At 50.3% G+C, this 18,487-nt stretch overlaps 1 protein-coding gene across 6 annotated transcripts in view; it reads left to right on the forward strand.

The window, feature by feature from the left end:
• The window catches only part of RNF216 (ring finger protein 216), a 172,043-nt gene extending 165,198 nt beyond the window's left edge, over positions 1-6,845 (forward strand). For all 6 annotated transcript variants that reach the window (XM_060124573.1, XM_060124572.1, XM_060124575.1 and 3 more), the window contains 2 exons: positions 3,016-3,085; positions 3,834-6,845. In XM_060124573.1, the coding sequence (XP_059980556.1) occupies positions 3,016-3,085; positions 3,834-4,153 (390 nt within the window). In that variant the 3' untranslated portion in view covers positions 4,154-6,845. The remainder of the gene's footprint in view (positions 1-3,015; positions 3,086-3,833) is intronic.
• Positions 6,846-18,487: the final 11,642 nt, after the last annotated feature.

Below are 18,487 nucleotides of genomic sequence, written 5' to 3' on the forward strand. Positions count from 1 at the left end.
GCGAACTTTTACCAGGAGCGTTTGGATTTATCACAGGAAACTTAGTATTGATAAAAATCGGTCAGATGCCCTGTTCATCCATACCCTTAACAGTGCTATAAGAGACCTGGAATCTTTTACTCAGAAAGTATCCCTCATTCTTCATTTATTCTGACAGAAATGTCACAAGACAGTCAGAGGGGAAAGAGGGGGTGGGGGTCAGGGGTTAGTCTTTAATGCTGTGAAATTACTCTTTAGGCCCATGTAGGATTCCAAAGTGGAATGCCAGCTGGAATTGTGATCACAGCACAAAAATAGAAGCTCCATGAGGGAAGGGACCAGGTCTGCCTTATTCTTAGCTGTACATCCAGTTCAGGGCCTGATGCATACTGCACACACGATACATATTCTTGAATGAAAGCATACATATACCCTCCACATTTTCAAATCAAACGACAGGGACAGGGAACCTTCAAAGTAGTTTTCTGTGGATTTTCTCCAGGAAAGGTATTTGAGTGACACTGCCTAGTCCACCGCCAACTAACCATAACTTTGAACAACTTACCTGCTCTGGGACCTTACTTTCTGTGGTAGAAGGAAGTTAGAATGGCTGGTTTCTAAGGTGCCTTCCTGTGCCATCAGAGGCCTTAGGTGTCCCTCTGGGTACTGATGGGCATGACCACATTTAAGTGATGTGATAGAAGAGGGATGAGATAGTGGGGGTGGGGTGAGGGTGATGGTGATGTAGTACTAATAGTTATAATTAATAAATGACCAGAGGCAGGAAACCTCACTCATACCATAAAGAAGCCACTGAGAGAAATGTTAGGGCATCTCCCAGTCTTTACCACTTTCTCTTGAAACTTCATCTTTCTGAAATCTTTATTCCTGCCATTTTCACAACTTTCCTGTCTTTAATGAGGAGTACTTGCTTTGTGCTGGGTCCTTTACACAATTGAGCTCATACGGTCCTTACAACAGCCCATTTTACAGATGAGATGCCCAGACTCAGATGTTCAGGAATTTGCCCAGGTCACTCAGTGAGCAGTGCAGAGCAACAACTCTCCTACTTTCCATTTTTCTAGATTACTCTTTTTTTTTTTTTAATCTTTTTTCCTAGGCTTGCCACTGGCACCAAAATAAAGATGTTTGCCAGCTCCTAATCTCGATAGTGGTAGAATTTATCTTGACATTCACATGGAGAGCTTCAGACTGCCTCCACCAAAGCCTGCTGCATTACTGGAGCCCTTAGTGTTGATTGGCTTAGGGATTACTCTGTAGAGTAGTAAGTTTCCTCATTTGGAGTGTTCACAAAGAGGCTGGATGAGCATGTCTTAGGGTTTTTATAGAGTAGGTGTCCAGTACACAATGAGTGAGCGACACTCATGACTCCAGAATCAGGGAGGGGCCATAACTGTCTGAAATCACAAGTTACCATCTTGGTTATGACATTAGTAACTGCCCATTGCATGCAGACTGCCCATTGCCCAGCTCCACGCTGAGGCTGCTGTGCTCTCCCCTGGTCCAAGGTTTTCCAGGGGTTCTTTCCAGCTCATGCACTCCCTTCTGTGGCCCTCCATTCACCTCCCAGAAGTGCCACAGGTGACGTCAGCCAGTCCAGAGCATCCAATCACCATGAAAACTCCAGAGTTATCACTGGCAGTGTTCCAGCCCAGACCACACGGGCCACGTGGAGAGGCCTCGCCTGATGCGTCGTCTGGGGCAACACACGTTTCTAGCAGGCTTCTGGAAGTCCTGAAACTTGGCTTATGCTTCCCCACCCCACACTGGGCACCACTGCCCTTCTCCTTACTTCTTCCCAGTTTGACTGCCCTTAACTCCTGGAGAAGCTACTGCAAGACCCCAGGAAACAGGACACGCCTGCCTGTCTCTCAGTTTGATCAGTGCACTTGCCACGCTCAGGTCGTGGCTGCAGTGTCAACTCTGCTGTTTGTCGAGCCCCAGCTCGTGGCGGGTAGACCTAAGTCCCATGCCCTCCGTGGCCATGCTGGTTCAGCAGCAGCCCTGCGGCTGGCAGCAAAGACATGCACCGTATTGGTGGTGTTTTCAATCCAGCGAGTGTCCTTTCAGTCCCCAGCCGTTTTGCAGGGCCGCTGAGGAGTGGGTTGAACCCCCAGGACATTACACAGAACAGGCATGGTTCAGGTTGTCTGTCCCGGGCCAGCAGCCCAGTTCACGGTGCCTGGGGCAGGTGGAGATGGGGGAACTGTATGTGGCACAGACCCCTGAGTTTCCCTGGTGAAGCCCACACATCTGCCTGTACCCAGAGCGCCTACTTGGCTCTGTCCCCAGGCTGGGATAATCCAAGTCTGAATTGCCTATTAGCGAAGCAGGCCTACCAAGCCTGAGTTTGAGAAGGGGAGATGGGGAGGTCTACAGGGGAGTTGTTCTTAGACTGCTGTGCCCTTCCCTGTGGCCCAGGCCACTGTTCTGCTGGCGGGATGCTGCTCCTTCTACAGCCCACCACTGTCTAGGAGCTAAAGGCCAGCTTCAGGGCTCAGCAGGCCTGCATAGTCTTTTGTCCAGCTCAGTTCGGGGAGCCAGCAAGACTTCCGGGCCCTACAGAGAGCGCTTCTTGCTCAGAGTTTGTAGACTCACGATCTGAAACTCCTCAGGCCCTGCCCACTCCAGCTCACCCCCATACCAAACCCTTGGGTTATCAGTCTGCCCTCTCCGAGCTGTGGGAAGTTCTTACCTTACAGCTGAGTGAACAGAGCAGGCTCTCTTAGCCCAGGCCCCAGACAGCCACCTGCAGTGCACAGACCCGCTCCTTGGTCCCAGCCTTTCAGATGGGCTTCCTCATGGGAACACCGTCTAATGATGAAGGAAGAAGATTCTCGGGGAACTGGGAATGGGTGGTATGCAAGCCCACGACCTCGCTGGTCAGCAGCAGGTTTCTGGCTTAGCCCCATTGCTGATCGGCAGCAAGCCGGCCTCCCGCGCATTCCGGGAGGGCCTCGGCGCTGCATGGAGCTGGCTGAGAGCAAGCTTGTCATCTTCTTTCCTTTCTCCTAGGAAGATGATGAGAAGCTAATTGAGGAAATCCAGAAGGAGGCCGAAGAGGAACAGAAAAGAAAGAATGGAGGCAAGTGCTCCCCAAGACAGGCCCTGTGCTCACTCACTCCATGTGCACAGGGGACGAGGGGACCCCACTGCCGGCTTGCATCGGGATCCTGGCACTCCACCCAGCCAGGGACCACCGGGGAGTGCTGTCCCTTAGGTGCCCACTTATATACCTCACCCACATATCCAGCTCCCTCTGGGAAAGGCCCTGAAAGCATAGACACAGTTTCAGCAGCTCCTTGATGGCCAGGAGGTCCCAAGGGGTGAGTTGGAGCTTAGGAAGCAAATAGAAGCGAAAGCAGACTTAAAACGACAGTAGGCCCCTCTGAGGTTACAGAGGAATGAAATGGAGTTTCTGTAAGTGGCCATCCACGCCCTGGCTCTAAAGGAAATTCTCTCACAGAAGCTCCACCTGTTCTGAGCTGGATCAGTCTGCCTCCTTCCAAGGTGATTCTTGCGGAGTGTGACACTCGGTGGGAAGTATGGTTTTGTCCTTGGTGATGGCTGGTTAGGGGGCTATGCACCCATGCGTGCATGCTACGTTTTGGGCTTTAATCGGCCTTATTCTGGCCTGGCCACCCTTCCTGTGTCCACAGGGAAGAATGATGCTGAAAGTTGGAGGTTCCCGGTCTGCCCTCATGCTCCAGGCTGTCAGCCTACAGCTCAGGGCCCCTGGGACCAGGATCAGGATATGCAGCTCTGGTCCCAAGCCAGATCCGAGCACAGTGGGATTTAACTGTTCTCTCTACTAAATCCCATCTTCTTTTCAGAGAATACCTTCAAACGCATTGGGCCCCCCTTGGAGAAGCCTCCAGAGAAAGTCCAGAGGATCGAAGCCCTGCCGAGGCCCGTCCCACAGAACCTGCACCAGCCACAGATCCCCCCCTACGCCTTTGTGCACCCAGCCTTCCCCCTGCCTCCTGTCCGGCCCATGTTCAACAACTTCCCCCTCAACATGGGCCCCATCCCAGCACCCTATGTGCCCCCTTTGCCCAATGTACGAGTCAATTACGACTTCGCCCCCGTCCACATGCCGCTGGAGCACAACCTGCCTATGCACTTCGGCCCCCAGCCACGGCATCGCTTCTGACACCCAGGCCCCACCCCTCCCGGGAGCCCCGCCAAGCATCCTGTGCAGGCTGGAGGCTGGATAGATGCTCCTTTGCCCCCAAGGCTGATGGCTGTGCCCATGCCTGCTAAGTAGGGATGACGGACTTGCCTGTTGAATGGATAGGCTGGATTTCTTCCTGGGAAGGGCCACTGCTCCTTGAAGAGTGGTCAGCAGGCTAGTACCCTCTGGGTGCCCGTAACAGGATTGGGCCAGAGATAAGGGGGCAGCAAAACCCTCTTCCTGAAGAGTTCTGCCGTCCTAGCAGCCAACGTGGTGGCCCTGGGCCACAAGGTAGCCCGTCTCTATCACTCACGTCCCTGCAGAAATAGATGAAGGGAAATGTTTGCCTCCATCCCCTCCCCCGGCAGACAACAGAAGTCTCTCAGTTAAAAACCACGTAAGCCTTCCTTACCGTAGCAGTGTGATCCATAATAAAGTGAAGTAACAAGTAGTGCGGTTTCAAGAGAGCTGAGAGCTTGGGACCGTGTCGTGGAGGCCTGGTTCTTCTACCCGCCTCGCTCTGAAGCCCACCTAGAGCGAGGTGCACCCCACTGCCCTGAGCCGGTTGGTCTAAGTGGCAGAACGATGTCCACAGACCTGGGAGCGCCGCTCAGGTTGGGGTGGCTGTGGACCATGTCCAAGTGCAGTACCCCAGGCCGCCACCACAGTGATTGTTCCAGGGTCTCGCCTCCCCTCTTGATCCTCTTGGATGAGACCACAGAGAGCCATTTCATGCAATGGGATGTTTGTAGTTTACCTAAAGAAACATTTGCCGTTTACTCACTTTGAACCTTCCCAGTTTTCTGTGGCCTCTACTAGAGTTTCTCTCCCTCGGTCTCTGCAAAGTCAAAGAAACCTGTTGCCCCGCGCCTGGCAGTTGAGGAGGGTGGGATGGTCCTGAAATTTTTGCCAACCACAAGATCCTTTTGAAGTAGCTGTGACAGAGACCTGGTGGCTCTCCCAGGGAGCCGTGTTTGCCACCACCCAGGTAATGAACAGATTCTCCCCTAAGGTAAGGTGGCGCTGGCTTTCCCCAGCAGGTACATGACCCAGGTTGCGCTCGGCAGCTACCCTTTCCTGAGGTCAGGTGAGTCCCCGCCATGTTCCCAGTTGCCTTTTGCTGTCCAGCCCCAGCCAGGTGTTTGAGCCTCACCCCGGCCGCCCGCTGTGCAGTACTTCATGCTCCAGCCCATGTGCAGAGCAGAGGCCTCAGTGGGGAATGAACCTGCCTGGCTCCCTGTGTTGGCCTCCCTTCCTCTTGCTGAAGCTCTGATGGCTATGGGGTTCCCCAAAGTTCACACACACAGACCTCAGAGAGGAGGGGACACACCCAGGACCAGGCATCACTGTCTGGTCACCCGTTGCCATCAGCCTCTCAGATGTTTTTCAGAGATTAAAATGGAGAGGTGATGTGCCAGGTTGCCTGTTATTGCTGTCTTTCCTCTGGGTTTGGGGTTTGCGGATAGGTGGCCCCCTGGGCTTGGGGTGGGGGGCGCATGAAGAGAGGCTACACTGAGTCTCTGCTGCCAGGAGCCTTTCCCTACTGGGCTTCCTGCCCCTGCCCTCGGGGCACAGCAACAGTATTTCTTCAAGTACCTTTAAAGCATGTTCCCCGTGCTTCCCCAAGGGAGGGTCCCTGAGGGCTGTGAACTGCCAACAGATGTCCCACCGGATGGGGAGGGTGACCCCAGGTGCTGTCAACCTGCCCCACCGGTGACAGTGCTCACCCCAGCCCACCAGAACCTTCTGGGTCTCTGACCCGATTCATCATCTAACAAAGGAACCAGCTTCCATCTTTGCCCAGCAGCCCAGGGTACGTGGCTCCACGGAGGTCCTGGGGCAGCAGCAAGGACAGACCTTGGGCTGGTGTTGCATGCCCTTGACACTGCGGTCCAGGAACTGCCCTAGGACCTGGCATGCAAAGGTCCAAAGGTTGCTGCACAGGAGGGAGACCAGAGTAATTCCCCCAAGGCCAAACTGAAGACTTGTCTTTTGAGATGAGTTCTGGCTGTTTTTAGCCACACAAGGCAGCTAGGGAACCACTCCTGCCTTTCTGAGCCGAGGGCGCCTGATTTCTAACGTTCCTCCTTGAGCCAGGCTGTGGAGTGGCTCGCAGGTCTGCAGATGTAGCACAGTCACTTTTGCCTCAAGTTCTGACCCAAGCGTGAGCCCCCTCATGTCTGCAAAATGACCCTGTAGGTGCCTCGTGTCTTGGAGAAGCAGTCTGTACTAGTGATGGGGTTGGGGAGAGAGGGCGCCATAACCATCAGACACACCAGTCAGTGGCTGCAAGATGCAAACGACAGGACACCCCCAGAGATCAGCCCCTGTCTGGGGGACAGAGCAGTCCCGGAGGCAGCCTGGCACCTTCCGCTCTGGGCTGCCTTGCTTGCTCCCTGGAGCGAGAGACTGCCCAGCAACAGTCCCATTCTTGCCTTAAAACTGGAGAGAGGAATCTAGTATTTGCACTTAGCAAAAGATTTTAAAACTTAAAAAAAATGTGCATGACCTGTCACTTTGTATAAAAATAGCAAAAACGATTAGTTTACTAAATTCTTTACCTTCTGGTAGTAAAAATACATAAAATAATTGTTTAAACTACTGTGTTATGTAAAAAGCCTGTACCATATGTAACTTGGTTTTTTGTAAATAAATGTTTGTGCAGACTGCTCTCTGGTTTAGTTTCTCCACATGGCCTGACCAGGCAGACCCCACGACCCCACAGAGTTACAGGGGCTGCTCAGACTGAAAGCCAGCGGATTCCAGGGGAGTGATAACACTTCATGTAACACTGCTCACCCAGAGCGGAGGTCGGGATGCTGCTGGAGAGCTGCAGGATCTGATCCCAAAGGAGCCCCGAGGGGCTGGGCCTGCTCAGGAGGAAGACCAGGTGATCCATTACGCTAACCCTGCCTGGGTGGCTGCCCAGGTCGGGTTGGGCACAAAGGGGGGTTTTTATTTGTTTTTCAGTACAGAATCCCCTTCAAGAAAGTATGGTCAGCCCCTCTTCCAGGCCCCTGCAGCAAGCCACTGACTCGGCCCTGGAGGTGGATGCAAAAGGGAGAAACCTCACTCAGGAGGCCAGTCCTGAGAACAGGGAGCCCCTAGGCAGTGAAGCTGCAGGTACACCCCCTTCCACACACTTCCTGTCACCTGCCAGGCCTGGAGGGTACCCTGGGCACGGGTGGATCACAGCACGCTCGGGCTCAGATGTTGAGAAAGCACGCTATCCCCTTCTCCACTTGCAGCTTTTTACTGAGTGACATTTTTTTTTTAATTGCACATCTGAAAAAGGTGTACTGAAGTAAACCCAAGACAAAAGTTACCTGCATTACCAGCTTCTAAATCGGTGTATTTTTAAATTTACCCATGCCATCTAGTTCTTGTTCCTGTACATGTTCCATATTTACAGCAATATCATAGACTATTCTACAGTTTCCATCAGTAGATAAGTAATGTTTTTGCCCCGCAATCTACTGCCATCTTTTTTTCCCATCCTCCATTCAAGTAACCAGAGTCACATTTCTCCCTCTTTACCCCACTCGCCCTCCAGCACATTTCAACATGCACCTGCTTATCAGGGCTCTGGGCCTTTGTTGTTACAAAAGTGGTTTCATACTTTTGGCTGAAACTCACTTTTCTCTCTTTGCAGTCATGGAGTACCCTCCAGGTCTGTGGGTCAATATAGCTCTAATTTGTGCCTTTTATGCCTTCCATGATATTTCTTTGTATATATTTGCCAACCATTGCCCCATTAAAGAAAATTTGGATGCTTGCAAAGTCTTGCCACCACACACAACACCTCAGTGAACATTCCCTTTGATGTTGCAATAGATAAATTTCTAGCAGTGGAGTTGTGAATCAAAGAATGGGGTGTGTGTGTAATTTTTTTTTTTGAAGTATAGTTGATTTACAATATTGTGTTAGTTTCAGGTGTACAGCAAAGTGATCTGGTTATACGTATATATATCTAGATTTTTAAAAATTTTTTCCGTTATACTTTTTTTACAAGCTATTGAACATAGTTACCTGTGCTATACAGTAAATCCTTGTTTATCTATTTTATATATGGTAGCACGCATCTGTTAATCCCATACTCCCAGTTTATCCCCCACCGCCTTCCCCTTTGGTAACCATAAGTTTGTTTTCTGTGTCTGTGAGTCTGTTTCTGTTTCATAAATAAGTTCATTTGTACTATTTTTTAGATTCCACATATAAGTGATATCATATGATTGTCCTTCTGTCTGACTTACTTCACTTAGTATGATAATCTCTAGGTCCATCCATGTTGCTGCAAGTGGCATTATTTCATTCTTTTTTATGGCTGAGTAGTATCCATTGTATATATGTACCACATCTTCCTTATCCATTCATCTGTCGATGGACACTCAGGTTGCTTCCATGTCTTGGCTATTGTAAATGATGCTGCTAAGAATGTTGGGGTGCATGTATCTTTTCGAATTAGAGTTTTTGCCTTTTATAGATATAACCCCAGGACTGGGATTGCTGGATCATATGGTAACTCTATTTTAAGTTTCTTAAGGAACCTCCATACTGTTTTCCATAGTAGCTGCACCAATTTACATTCCTGCTAACAATGTAGGAGGGCTCCCTTTTCTCCAGGTATATTTCAGTAGCTTTGCCAGATTCCTCTCCTGCAAAGCTGTGTCAACCCACCACAGGTGAGAGCCTCTGGCTGTGCTCTCGCCCCTCATTGGCACATCTTTGTGACTATGGTCCACCCTGCTGTCCTAAGTCATGCCCTCTGACCTCATGGAGACATCACTTCTATTTTCACCTCTTTCTTTAGGTAAAACTGCTTTTAGGTCAGGAGCATTTGTCATTGTAATGTCCAAACTTTTATTTTTTCCATCCTTAAAAAAGTGTCTTTTTTTAATATATTTGCCAATTGTAAATGTTTTTAAATGGAAAAAAAATTGAAAACACAGAAAAGTATAAAGAAGAAGTGCTTTGTTACCCAAAGGTAACTACTAATAATATTTTGATGTGTTTCCTTCCAGTGTATTTTTTTTCTGTGATATATATGGTGTATTTCACAAAACCAGTAAGCCAGATGTGCAGATTTTCAGTCTGTCTTGAGCAGTAACAAGGTACGTATGAGCAAGTGCTTCTGAAACATGATTTTTAATTAGCTCCTTGTTTTATAACCTCTTGCTGCAGGCTCTGTTAGCATTCTCTTTGGGCTTATTAAAATCTCTTTCCTGAAGGCTGGTGCACAGCCAACCCTCCCCAGCCTGCTGGCCCTTTGTTCCCATGACCCCTGGTGGGAAATGGTCACATCTAAATCCCCATCTGTGTCATCCCTCTTAGGATTATGTTGGAGAACCAGTTCCTCTCCCTTCATCAGCACATTTTTGGCAAGGACTGATCACTGGCTTGGCTTGGCTTTGCCTTAGAAGGTGCCAGTTAAAACCCTCGTGGCATTTGTTGAGACGTGGATGGACCTAGAGACTGTCATACAGAGTGAAGTAAATCAGAAAGAGAAAAACAAATATCGTATATTAACGCATATATGTGGAACCTAGAAAATGGTACAGATGAACCGGTTTGCAGGGCAGAAATTAAGACACAGATGTAGAGAACAAACGTGTGGTCACCAAGGGGGTAAAGCCGGGCGGGGGTGGGGGGTGTGTGTGTGTGTGTGTGTGTGAAGGTGGTGGTGTGATGAATTGGGCGATTGGGATTGACATGTGTACACTGATGTGTATAAAATTGATGACTAGGGGCTTCCCTGGTGGCGCAGTGGTTGAGAGTCCGCCTGCCGATGCAGGGGACAGGGGTTCGTGCCCTGGTCCGGGAGATTCCCACATGCCGCGGAGCGACTGGGCCCGTGAGCCATGGCCGCTGAGCCTGCGTGTCCGGAGCCTGTGCTCCGCAACGGGAGAGGCCACAACAGTGAGAGGCCCGCGTACCGCAAAAAAAAAAAAAAAAAAAAAAAATTGATGACTAATAACCTGCTGTATAAAAAATAAAATCCTTGCGGCACTGAGACCATGCCCCACGCCCTGCACACAGTGGGCACCTGTGCACGCGCCACTAAATGGTACAGGCTTAGGCTGGGCCTCAGGAAGGCGCCACTCAACTGGGTGGGCTTGGGCTGTCAGGCTCCGCAGCAGTGGTGACAAAAAACATGCCACTAAAACACCAGACCGCGGGAACAGAAGACGCAGCAGGAGGCTCCCATGGGCTGGGGAGGTGGCCTAGAGGAGGTGCCTGCAGCCAAGAGGGTGGGGAAAGACCCCAACCTGGCTCCTCTTCATCGCCTAGGGCTTGTCAGTAGGTTGGGTGCGGCGACAGGGTGAGTAGCCTCCTGCCCCGCCGAGCCCTCTCTCCGGCCCTCTGGGCGTCGCAGACCCGGTGCTGTCCCTCCTCCCCTCTCCTCCAAGCCCCCACCAGGGCCCAACCGAGCTTCTCCCGCCCCGGAGCCAGCGGCCCCCTCCCCCCGCCGCTGCTCCACCCGCTCCTCCGCGGCCTCGGCAGCAGGAAACCACCCCGAGCAAGAGAGCGCAATGGCTAGAAACCGCCGCGGGCAGCTTTGAGCCCTGCTGCGGTTTGTCTGAGACTGCAGCCCCGTAGATGGCCTCCCAGGGCCCCCCGCCCCTAGCGACCCGAGCTTCCCCCCAGCACGACGGGCGGGGGCTGTCAAGGGCTCCCCGGGGCCAGCGCACACAAACCACCTCGCGCAGCGCCCAGAGTGCCCCAAACCAAGCCTGTGGCCCCCCCTGTGCGCGGCTCGCCTCTCACGGCTGGAAGAGGCGCCTGGGGGGGACTGTGGCCGCAGCCTTCTTAAATGGCTCTGTCCCTCCTTTCTCTGTTGGCCCCAAGTCTGGTCCTCTCTGTCTCTCTCTCCCCCTCCCCCTCTTTACTCATTTCTATCGCGTTTAAGGCCACTTACCAAAAATACATATGATATAAAAACAAACAGAAACCAAATTGGAACAAAAGCGAAGCTATGATTATAAAATGAACACAGCCCAGAGTTAGGGCTCTGAATCACCTCCACCAGGCGTCCTTGCCCAGTCTTCAAAGGCAGCTTCACCTCGCATGCTGAAACGCATGAGTTATAAGGGTCAATGTCTCTATAAGACAGAGACATGCCCATAGCTCAAGGGAAGGGCACTGTGCAGGCAGAGGCACATCTCGGCGACCTGCTGGAGGCCCGGCTGCCCCTGTCCCAGGCACCCTGGGGGCCAAGCCTGCTCACAGCCTCAGACCTCGGGGAAGCTGACACCTCCCCCACAGACATATCCCTTCTCTCCCTTCTGATGGGGAGTAAGGCCAAAAAGGAAGCCTAGAGCGACCTTAAAGCTGGGCGTTCCTACCCAGCTCTGCCATTTCCTGCCTCTGAGACACAGCCCAGTCCCCTGACCTCTATCCTCATGAGGCACTAACCATCTTTGATTGATTCCCTACCTTTGGAATATTTTCCACAGTGCCTGCCTCCCTGAAATCCCAGGAGCACCATTCTGCCCAGCTCAACATCTCCAGCACCAGTTCAGGGTCTGGGGTGCTCAGGCAATAACTGTTGGAAGAAGAAATCTGTGAAATGAGGATAAAAAGACCCACCTCAGAAGGGGGATGTAGGGCATCAAATGAGATAGTGTATGTGAAGATGCAGCCCGACCCACAGGAGCTACACAAATGTTACCTTCATTGTTTTTAGGATCAGAAAATGTGGGTGAGTGTTCCTTCCACTGCTGGTATGGTGGGCAAGTCACCTGCCAGCTGGAGCATCCATTCCCCCTGCCAGCTGGAGCATCCATTCCCCCATCTGTGAAGTGGAGGGGTTGGCTGGGTAGCCTGAAAAGCCCTCCCTGCTCTAATGGGCTGGGATTTTACAGGTGTCCTGATGGTGCAGATATCAAGAGCTGGGGTTATAAATCTACAGAGATGTTTCCCTAGAATGTGTTTAATACCATGATAATTTAGCATTATTCATAAATAGCCAAAAAGTGGAAACAATCCAAATGTCCATCATCTGATGAACGGATAAACAAAATGGGGTCTCTCCATACAATGGGATATCATTTGGCCGTACAAGAAAGAAGTCCTGACACCTCCGACAATGTGGATGAATCTTGACAACATTATGCTAAGTGAAAGAAGCCAAACACAAAAGGCTGCAGATTGTGTGATTTCATTTATATGAATCAGCAAACCTATATAGACAAAAAGTAGATTAGTGGTTGCTTAGGGTTGGAGGGGGCCATGGAGGGATAGGGGGTGACAGCTAAAGAGTGCGTGCCAAAAAAAAAAAGAGTGCGTGCCCTCTGCATTTGGAGCGAAGAGTCTTAACCACTGGACTGCCAGGGAAGTCCCTACAGTCTTTCGTTTTGAGGTGATGAATTTATGGTATGTGAATTATCACACAATAAAGATGTTATTTAACAAAAAGGAGAAGGAGAAGAAAGAGGAAGGAGGAGGGAGGGAGGGGAGAAATACCACTTCTGGCCATGTGGAGTAACAAGGATGACTGGATTCACCCTTCCCCCTTAAGTAACTAAAAAATCAGACAAAATATATGAAACAATAGTCTTCAGACAGTGGACAACAGGAGCAAAGTCAGTGACCCCTGAGACAAGAGAAACAAATGAAGTGAACTCTACAATTTCCCAGCCTCCTTTCTGGAGAGTTGTCCAGGCTGCAGCACAGGAACAGGAAGCCCTGGCGGAGACCAGTGGACTCCCAGAGTTGAGGAGAGTTGAGAATTTGGTGAGACCGAGAATCCGCAGAGCAAAAGAGCAGAAAAGAGGGGAGAGCTGCTCTAGGGGTCTGCAGAGGGGCCTCCTCTGTCTTCAGCTGACAATTGACGAGTTAATGCATGTGAGGACCCGGTGCCAGGCCAGGAAATAACCAGCAGAAAGAAGCAGACTAAACGACCCACAAAGGCCACACAGCACTGGGAATAGTTCATGTTCCCCACAGCAGAGCAAAGAATCTAAGGGCATGGATCAGGGCTAGAATTCTCAGAAAGATGTCGCCGCCATAGTGGGCATGAAAGGCTGAAGGGCTGCTTTGGCCCCAAACTTAAAAGCAAGCCTCCAAACGATCAAGCTGTTCCAAGTACTTTAACTTCAACCCAGAGCAAAAACATATGAAGCTAACAGACATTAAAAGAAACACAAAGAAAAGAAATTCGGACTTCCCTGGTGGTCCAGCGGTTAAGAATCTACCTTCCAACGCAGGGGACGCGGGTTCGACCCCTGGTCAGGGAACTAAGATCCCACATGCCACAGGGCCACTAAGCCCATGTCACAACCAGAGAGCCTGCATGCCACAACGAGGTAGCCCACATGCCACAACTAGAGAGAAGCCTGACTGCCACAACTAAGACCCAACACAGCCAAAAATTAATTAATTAATTAAAATATTTTTAAAAAGAGAGAAAAGAAATCCAGCATACAACAACATGAAAATCTAAATATCTGTCATTGGATCAAAAATTACAAGGCAGGCAATGAAGCAGGAAAATACAACCCATATTAAGGATGGAAGAAAATCAATCACTAGAAGCAAGAAGATACAGTTAGTAGACAAGGACATTAAAACAGCTGTTATAGATAGATGTAAATCGATTCCCTCAAGAAGGCAAAAGAAGACATGAGCATGATAAAAAAAAAAGGGTGGGAGGAAACCCACCCAAATTAAACTTCTAAAGATGAAAGTATACAATGTTTTATATTTTAAAAAAAATACCCTGTGTGGAATTAATAACAGATTAGATGCTACAGGGGAAAAAAGAAAAAAAAAAAAAGGTTACTGAACTTGAAGACAGCAATAGAAACTATCCAAAACAAAGAAACACACACAAAAAAAGAGTGAAAAAAATAAACAGAAGGGGAAGGGAGCCAGACAGGGCACAGCCTACACCCTCAAAGAGGACAGCCTCTGTGGGGAGGACCTTGGCCCACGTGAGTGAGGGGACTGGCTGACCATCAGCCACCTTGGAGCCCCCTTGAGCACATCTGGAGCTGCAGGGACCCAGGGCCTCCTTGATTACCAGCTCTTTTTCTTTTTTTCTTTTTTTTTTAATAAATTTATTTTATTTTTATTTTTGGCTGTGTTGGGTCTTTGTTGCTGCGCACGGGCTTTCTCTAGTTGCAGCGAGCGGGGGCTACTCTTAGTTATGGTGCACTGACTTCTTATTCAGTGACTACTCTTGTTGCAGGGCACTGGCTCTAGGCATGCAGGCTTCAGTAGTTGTGGCACATGGGCTCAGTAGTTGTGGCTTGCAGGCTCTAGAGTGCAGGCTCAGTAGTTGTGGCGCATGGGCTTAGTTGCTCGGAGGCATGTGGGATCTTCCCAGACCAGGGCTCGAACCCGTGTCCCCTGCATTGGCAGGCGGATTCTTAACCACTGCACCACCAGGGAAGTCCCGGTTACCAGCTCTTTGATGAGACTTTATCTGGAGCCCTGGGAGATGTATGAGGTTTTTATTTATACCCCTCAAATCTGCCAGTGGTGCTTTGGGAAAGGAGGAAGCCCAGCAGGCAGGAGCCCCCTGGGCCAGACACCCTGTGTTCCCAGTTAGCAGACTAACCCGAGCACAATGCTGATGGCACACACCAACACACGTAGGACCCGGGTTCTCACCTCTCAGCTTGGTAAGAAGCTTCAAGAGTGATTCCATCCACGTTGGGAAAAGTGTAAAGAAACACCCACAGCTGGGCAGGGGCCGGGGGGAGCGTCTTTTGGGGAGGCCATCAGACTACATCTATCAAAATGTCAAGTGACCCAAGAATTTTAATCCTTCCAGGAATTTACCCCAGAGACTTGTAAAAAGGCTCCTACCCACCGTTGTTCCATTCAGCCATGTTTGTGCCAGTCATGACAGATGAGAAAGGATGTGAACGTCCGTGAGCAGGGGACTAGGTAGATAAGACAGGATGTCACAGGGCTGAGCGTGAGAAGACAGAGTGAGGTCTGTCTGGGCAGATAAGGAAAACCGGCATGTGTTAGGTGACAAGTGAACGGACGGAGCAGTGGACGCATACGATGCTGCGTGTGTCAAAAAATAAAATAAAACCCTCGTGCACCATTGCTGGGAATGTAAAATGGTGCAGCTGCTATGGAAAACATTATGGCAGTTCCTCAAAACATTAAAATTAGAATGGCCACATGAACCAGCAATTCCACTTCTGGGTCTATGCCCAAAAGAATTGAAAGCAGGGCTTCCCTGGTGGCGCAGTGGTTAGGAGTCCGCCTGCCAATGCAGGGGACACGGGTTTGATCCCTGGTCTGGGAGGATCCCACATGCCGCGGAGCAACTAAGCCCATGGGCCACAACTACTAGAGCCCACGCAACTAGAGCCCATGCTCCGCAACAAGAGAAGCCACCGCAATGAGAAGCCTGCGTACCACAACGAGGAGTAGCCCCCACTCTCTGCAACTAGAGAAAGACTGCAAGCAGCAACGAAGACCCAATGCAGCCAAAAATAAATAAATAAATAATTTAAAAATTAAAAAAAAAAAAAAAAAGAAAGCAGGGGGACTTCCCTGGTAGTCCAGTGGTTAAGAATCCACACTTCCTCTGCAGGGGGCATGGGTTCGATCCCTGGTCGGGGAACTAAGATCTCACATGCCATGCTGTGCAGCCAAAGAGAAAAAAAAAGAATTGAAAGCAGGGTCTTGTACACCTATGTTCATAGCAGCATTATTCACAATAGCCAATAGATGGAAGCAACCCAAATGTCCACTGACAGATGGGGCGTACCAGTACATTGGAATAGTATTCAGCCTTTAAAAGGAAGCAGATACTGACACCTGATACAGCATGGATGAACTTTGAGGCCATTATGCTGAGTGAAATAAGCCACTCACAAAAGGGCAAATACTGTATGATTCCACTTGGATGAGGTCCCTACAGTATCACATTCATAGAGGCAGACAGTGTAAGGGTGGGTGCCAGGGGCTGGGGGAGGGGACAGTGTCAGTTTTACAAGATGAAGAGTTCCGGAGATTACGGTGGCGATTAGGTGATGGCACAACAATGTGGATATTCCTAACATCGCTGAACCATCAGAAATGGTTAAGATGGCAGCTTTTGTGCTAGTGTATTTTACCACAATTAAAAGTTATTTAGTTAGTTGGAATAAAATAAATACAACGGGGGTCATGATAATAAGTGCATGACAACATAGGCCGTAGCAGCCATGTCGGTGCCCCTCACATATCCCCTCGGCTCCCCCTCTGCAGCAGAGGTGCTGCCTCCGAACCCCCGCGCCACCCTCTGCCCCCCGCCCAGCAGTCCCCCAGCTGCAGGCACGCATCCGTCCTGTCCACACAGGGGAAGTCCAGAATACAGCTTGGCGCTCTGGAAAGCAGCCCACCATGATGGAGAGGTTTGGTGGTGACAGGCCTGCGTCCCTGCTCCTCAGGGAGGGCTCTGCAGTGTGTTGTCCTGATCTCCTGAACCACCCAGAGCGGTTCAGGGCCCGGTGCCCACGGTGCTGCCCTGCCATTGCCTTCCTTCTTGCCTCCTCTCCCTGTCCCCGGGTCACCTCCAAAGTAGTCACTTGGCCTGAACGCTTGTATCCATCTGTTTCTGGGAGAACTGATGACTTTGAGTGCCTGTGTGCCGGTACATACTTGTCATGTTTGTTGATTTTTTTTTTTTTTTTTTTTTTTGGCCATGCTGTGCAGCATGTGGGATCTTCCCCAACCAGGGCTCAAACCCACGTCCCCTGCAGTGGAAGCGCGGAGTCTTAACCACTGGATCTCCAGGGAAGTCCTGTTATGTTTGTTGATTTTTTTATTGAAGCATGATTGACTTACAACGTTGTGTTGGTTTCAGGTGTACAACATAGTGTACATTAGATCATACATATACATAGTATACATTACACTAATGTACTATATACGTTACAAAATGATCACCACAAGTCTGGTTACCATCTGTCACCATACAAAGTTATTACAATATTATTGACTATATTCCCTATGCTGTACCTTTCATTCTGGTGACATTTATTTTGTAACTGGAAGCTTGTACCTCTAAATCCCCTTCACCTATTTCACTCATCCCCCCAATCCCTCCCTTCTGGCAACCACCTGTTTGTTCCCTGTGTCTGAGTCTGTTTGTTTTGTTATGTTTGCTCATTTGTTTTGTTTTTTAGATTTCACATGTAAGTGAAATCGTATGGTATTCGTCTTTGACTTATTTCACTTAGCATAATACCTCTAGGCCCAGCCTCATTGTCGCAAATGGCAAGATTTCATTCTTTTTTATGGCTGAGCAGTATTCCATTGTGTGTGTGTATGTGTGTGTGTGTGTGTGTATCACATCTTCTTTATCCATTTTTATCCATTCATCTATTGATGGGCACTTAGGTTGTCTTTATATCTTTTTTTTTTTTTTTTGTGGTACGCGGGCCTCTCACTGTTGTGGCCTCTCCCGTTGCGGAGCACAGGCTCCGGACGCGCAGGCTCAGCGGCCATGGCTCACGGGCCCAGCCGCTGCGCGGCATGTGGGATCCTCCCGGACCGGGGCACGAACCCGTGTCCCCTGCATCGGCAGGCGGACTCTCGACCACTGCGCCACCAGGGAAGCCCTTATTTTTTTTTTTTTGACTGCATTGGGTTTTCTTTGCTGTGCGCGGGCTTTCTCTAGTTGTGGTGAGTGTGGACTACTCTTCGTTGCGGTGTGCGGGCTTCCCATTGTGGTGGCTTCTCTTGTTGCAGAGCACAGGCTCTAGGCGCGAGGGCTTCAGTAGTTGTGGCTCGTGGGCTCTAGAGTGCAGTCTCAGTAGTTGTGGCACACTGGCTTAGTTGCTCTGGGGCATGTGGGATCTTCCTGGATTAGGGCTTGAACCCGTGTGTCCTGCATTGGCAGGCAGATTCTTAAGCACTGTGCCACCAGGGAAGTCCCTGTCTTAATTCTTAAAGTAACAATAATGATAGTAATAGTAAACCTTTCAGAGCAGCTTGCCCAGTTCCAGGTTCCTGGAAGGTGGGTCTCCCTTCCCCTTCTGGGGGTCAGGCCTGGACTGGGGGGAGGGGGCGGGGAGAGGAGAGCAATTTCTCTTCCCCCCATCTCCTCACGGAGAATCAGCCTCCTCCTGGTTAAGTTCAGGGGCCCCACTAAAGGGCTGGGGCTTCAGGCCAAATGCTCAGCTCCAGCCTACCCTTCCCAGGCCTGAGCCCCTTCTCCAGGCCTCCTTCTGCCTGGGGAGACCCCATCTGTTCCCCCTTCTCCTTTCGCTGCCCCGGAGGTCTCAGAGCCCCTCCCCCATCTGACAGTCTTGAGGCCCAGGGAACCAGGGGTCCGTCGCTCAAATGAGGGAAACTGAGGCC

This window comes from Lagenorhynchus albirostris, chromosome 15 (assembly GCF_949774975.1).
Source record: "Lagenorhynchus albirostris chromosome 15, mLagAlb1.1, whole genome shotgun sequence".
In the NCBI taxonomy this organism is placed as follows: Eukaryota; Metazoa; Chordata; class Mammalia; order Artiodactyla; family Delphinidae; genus Lagenorhynchus; species Lagenorhynchus albirostris.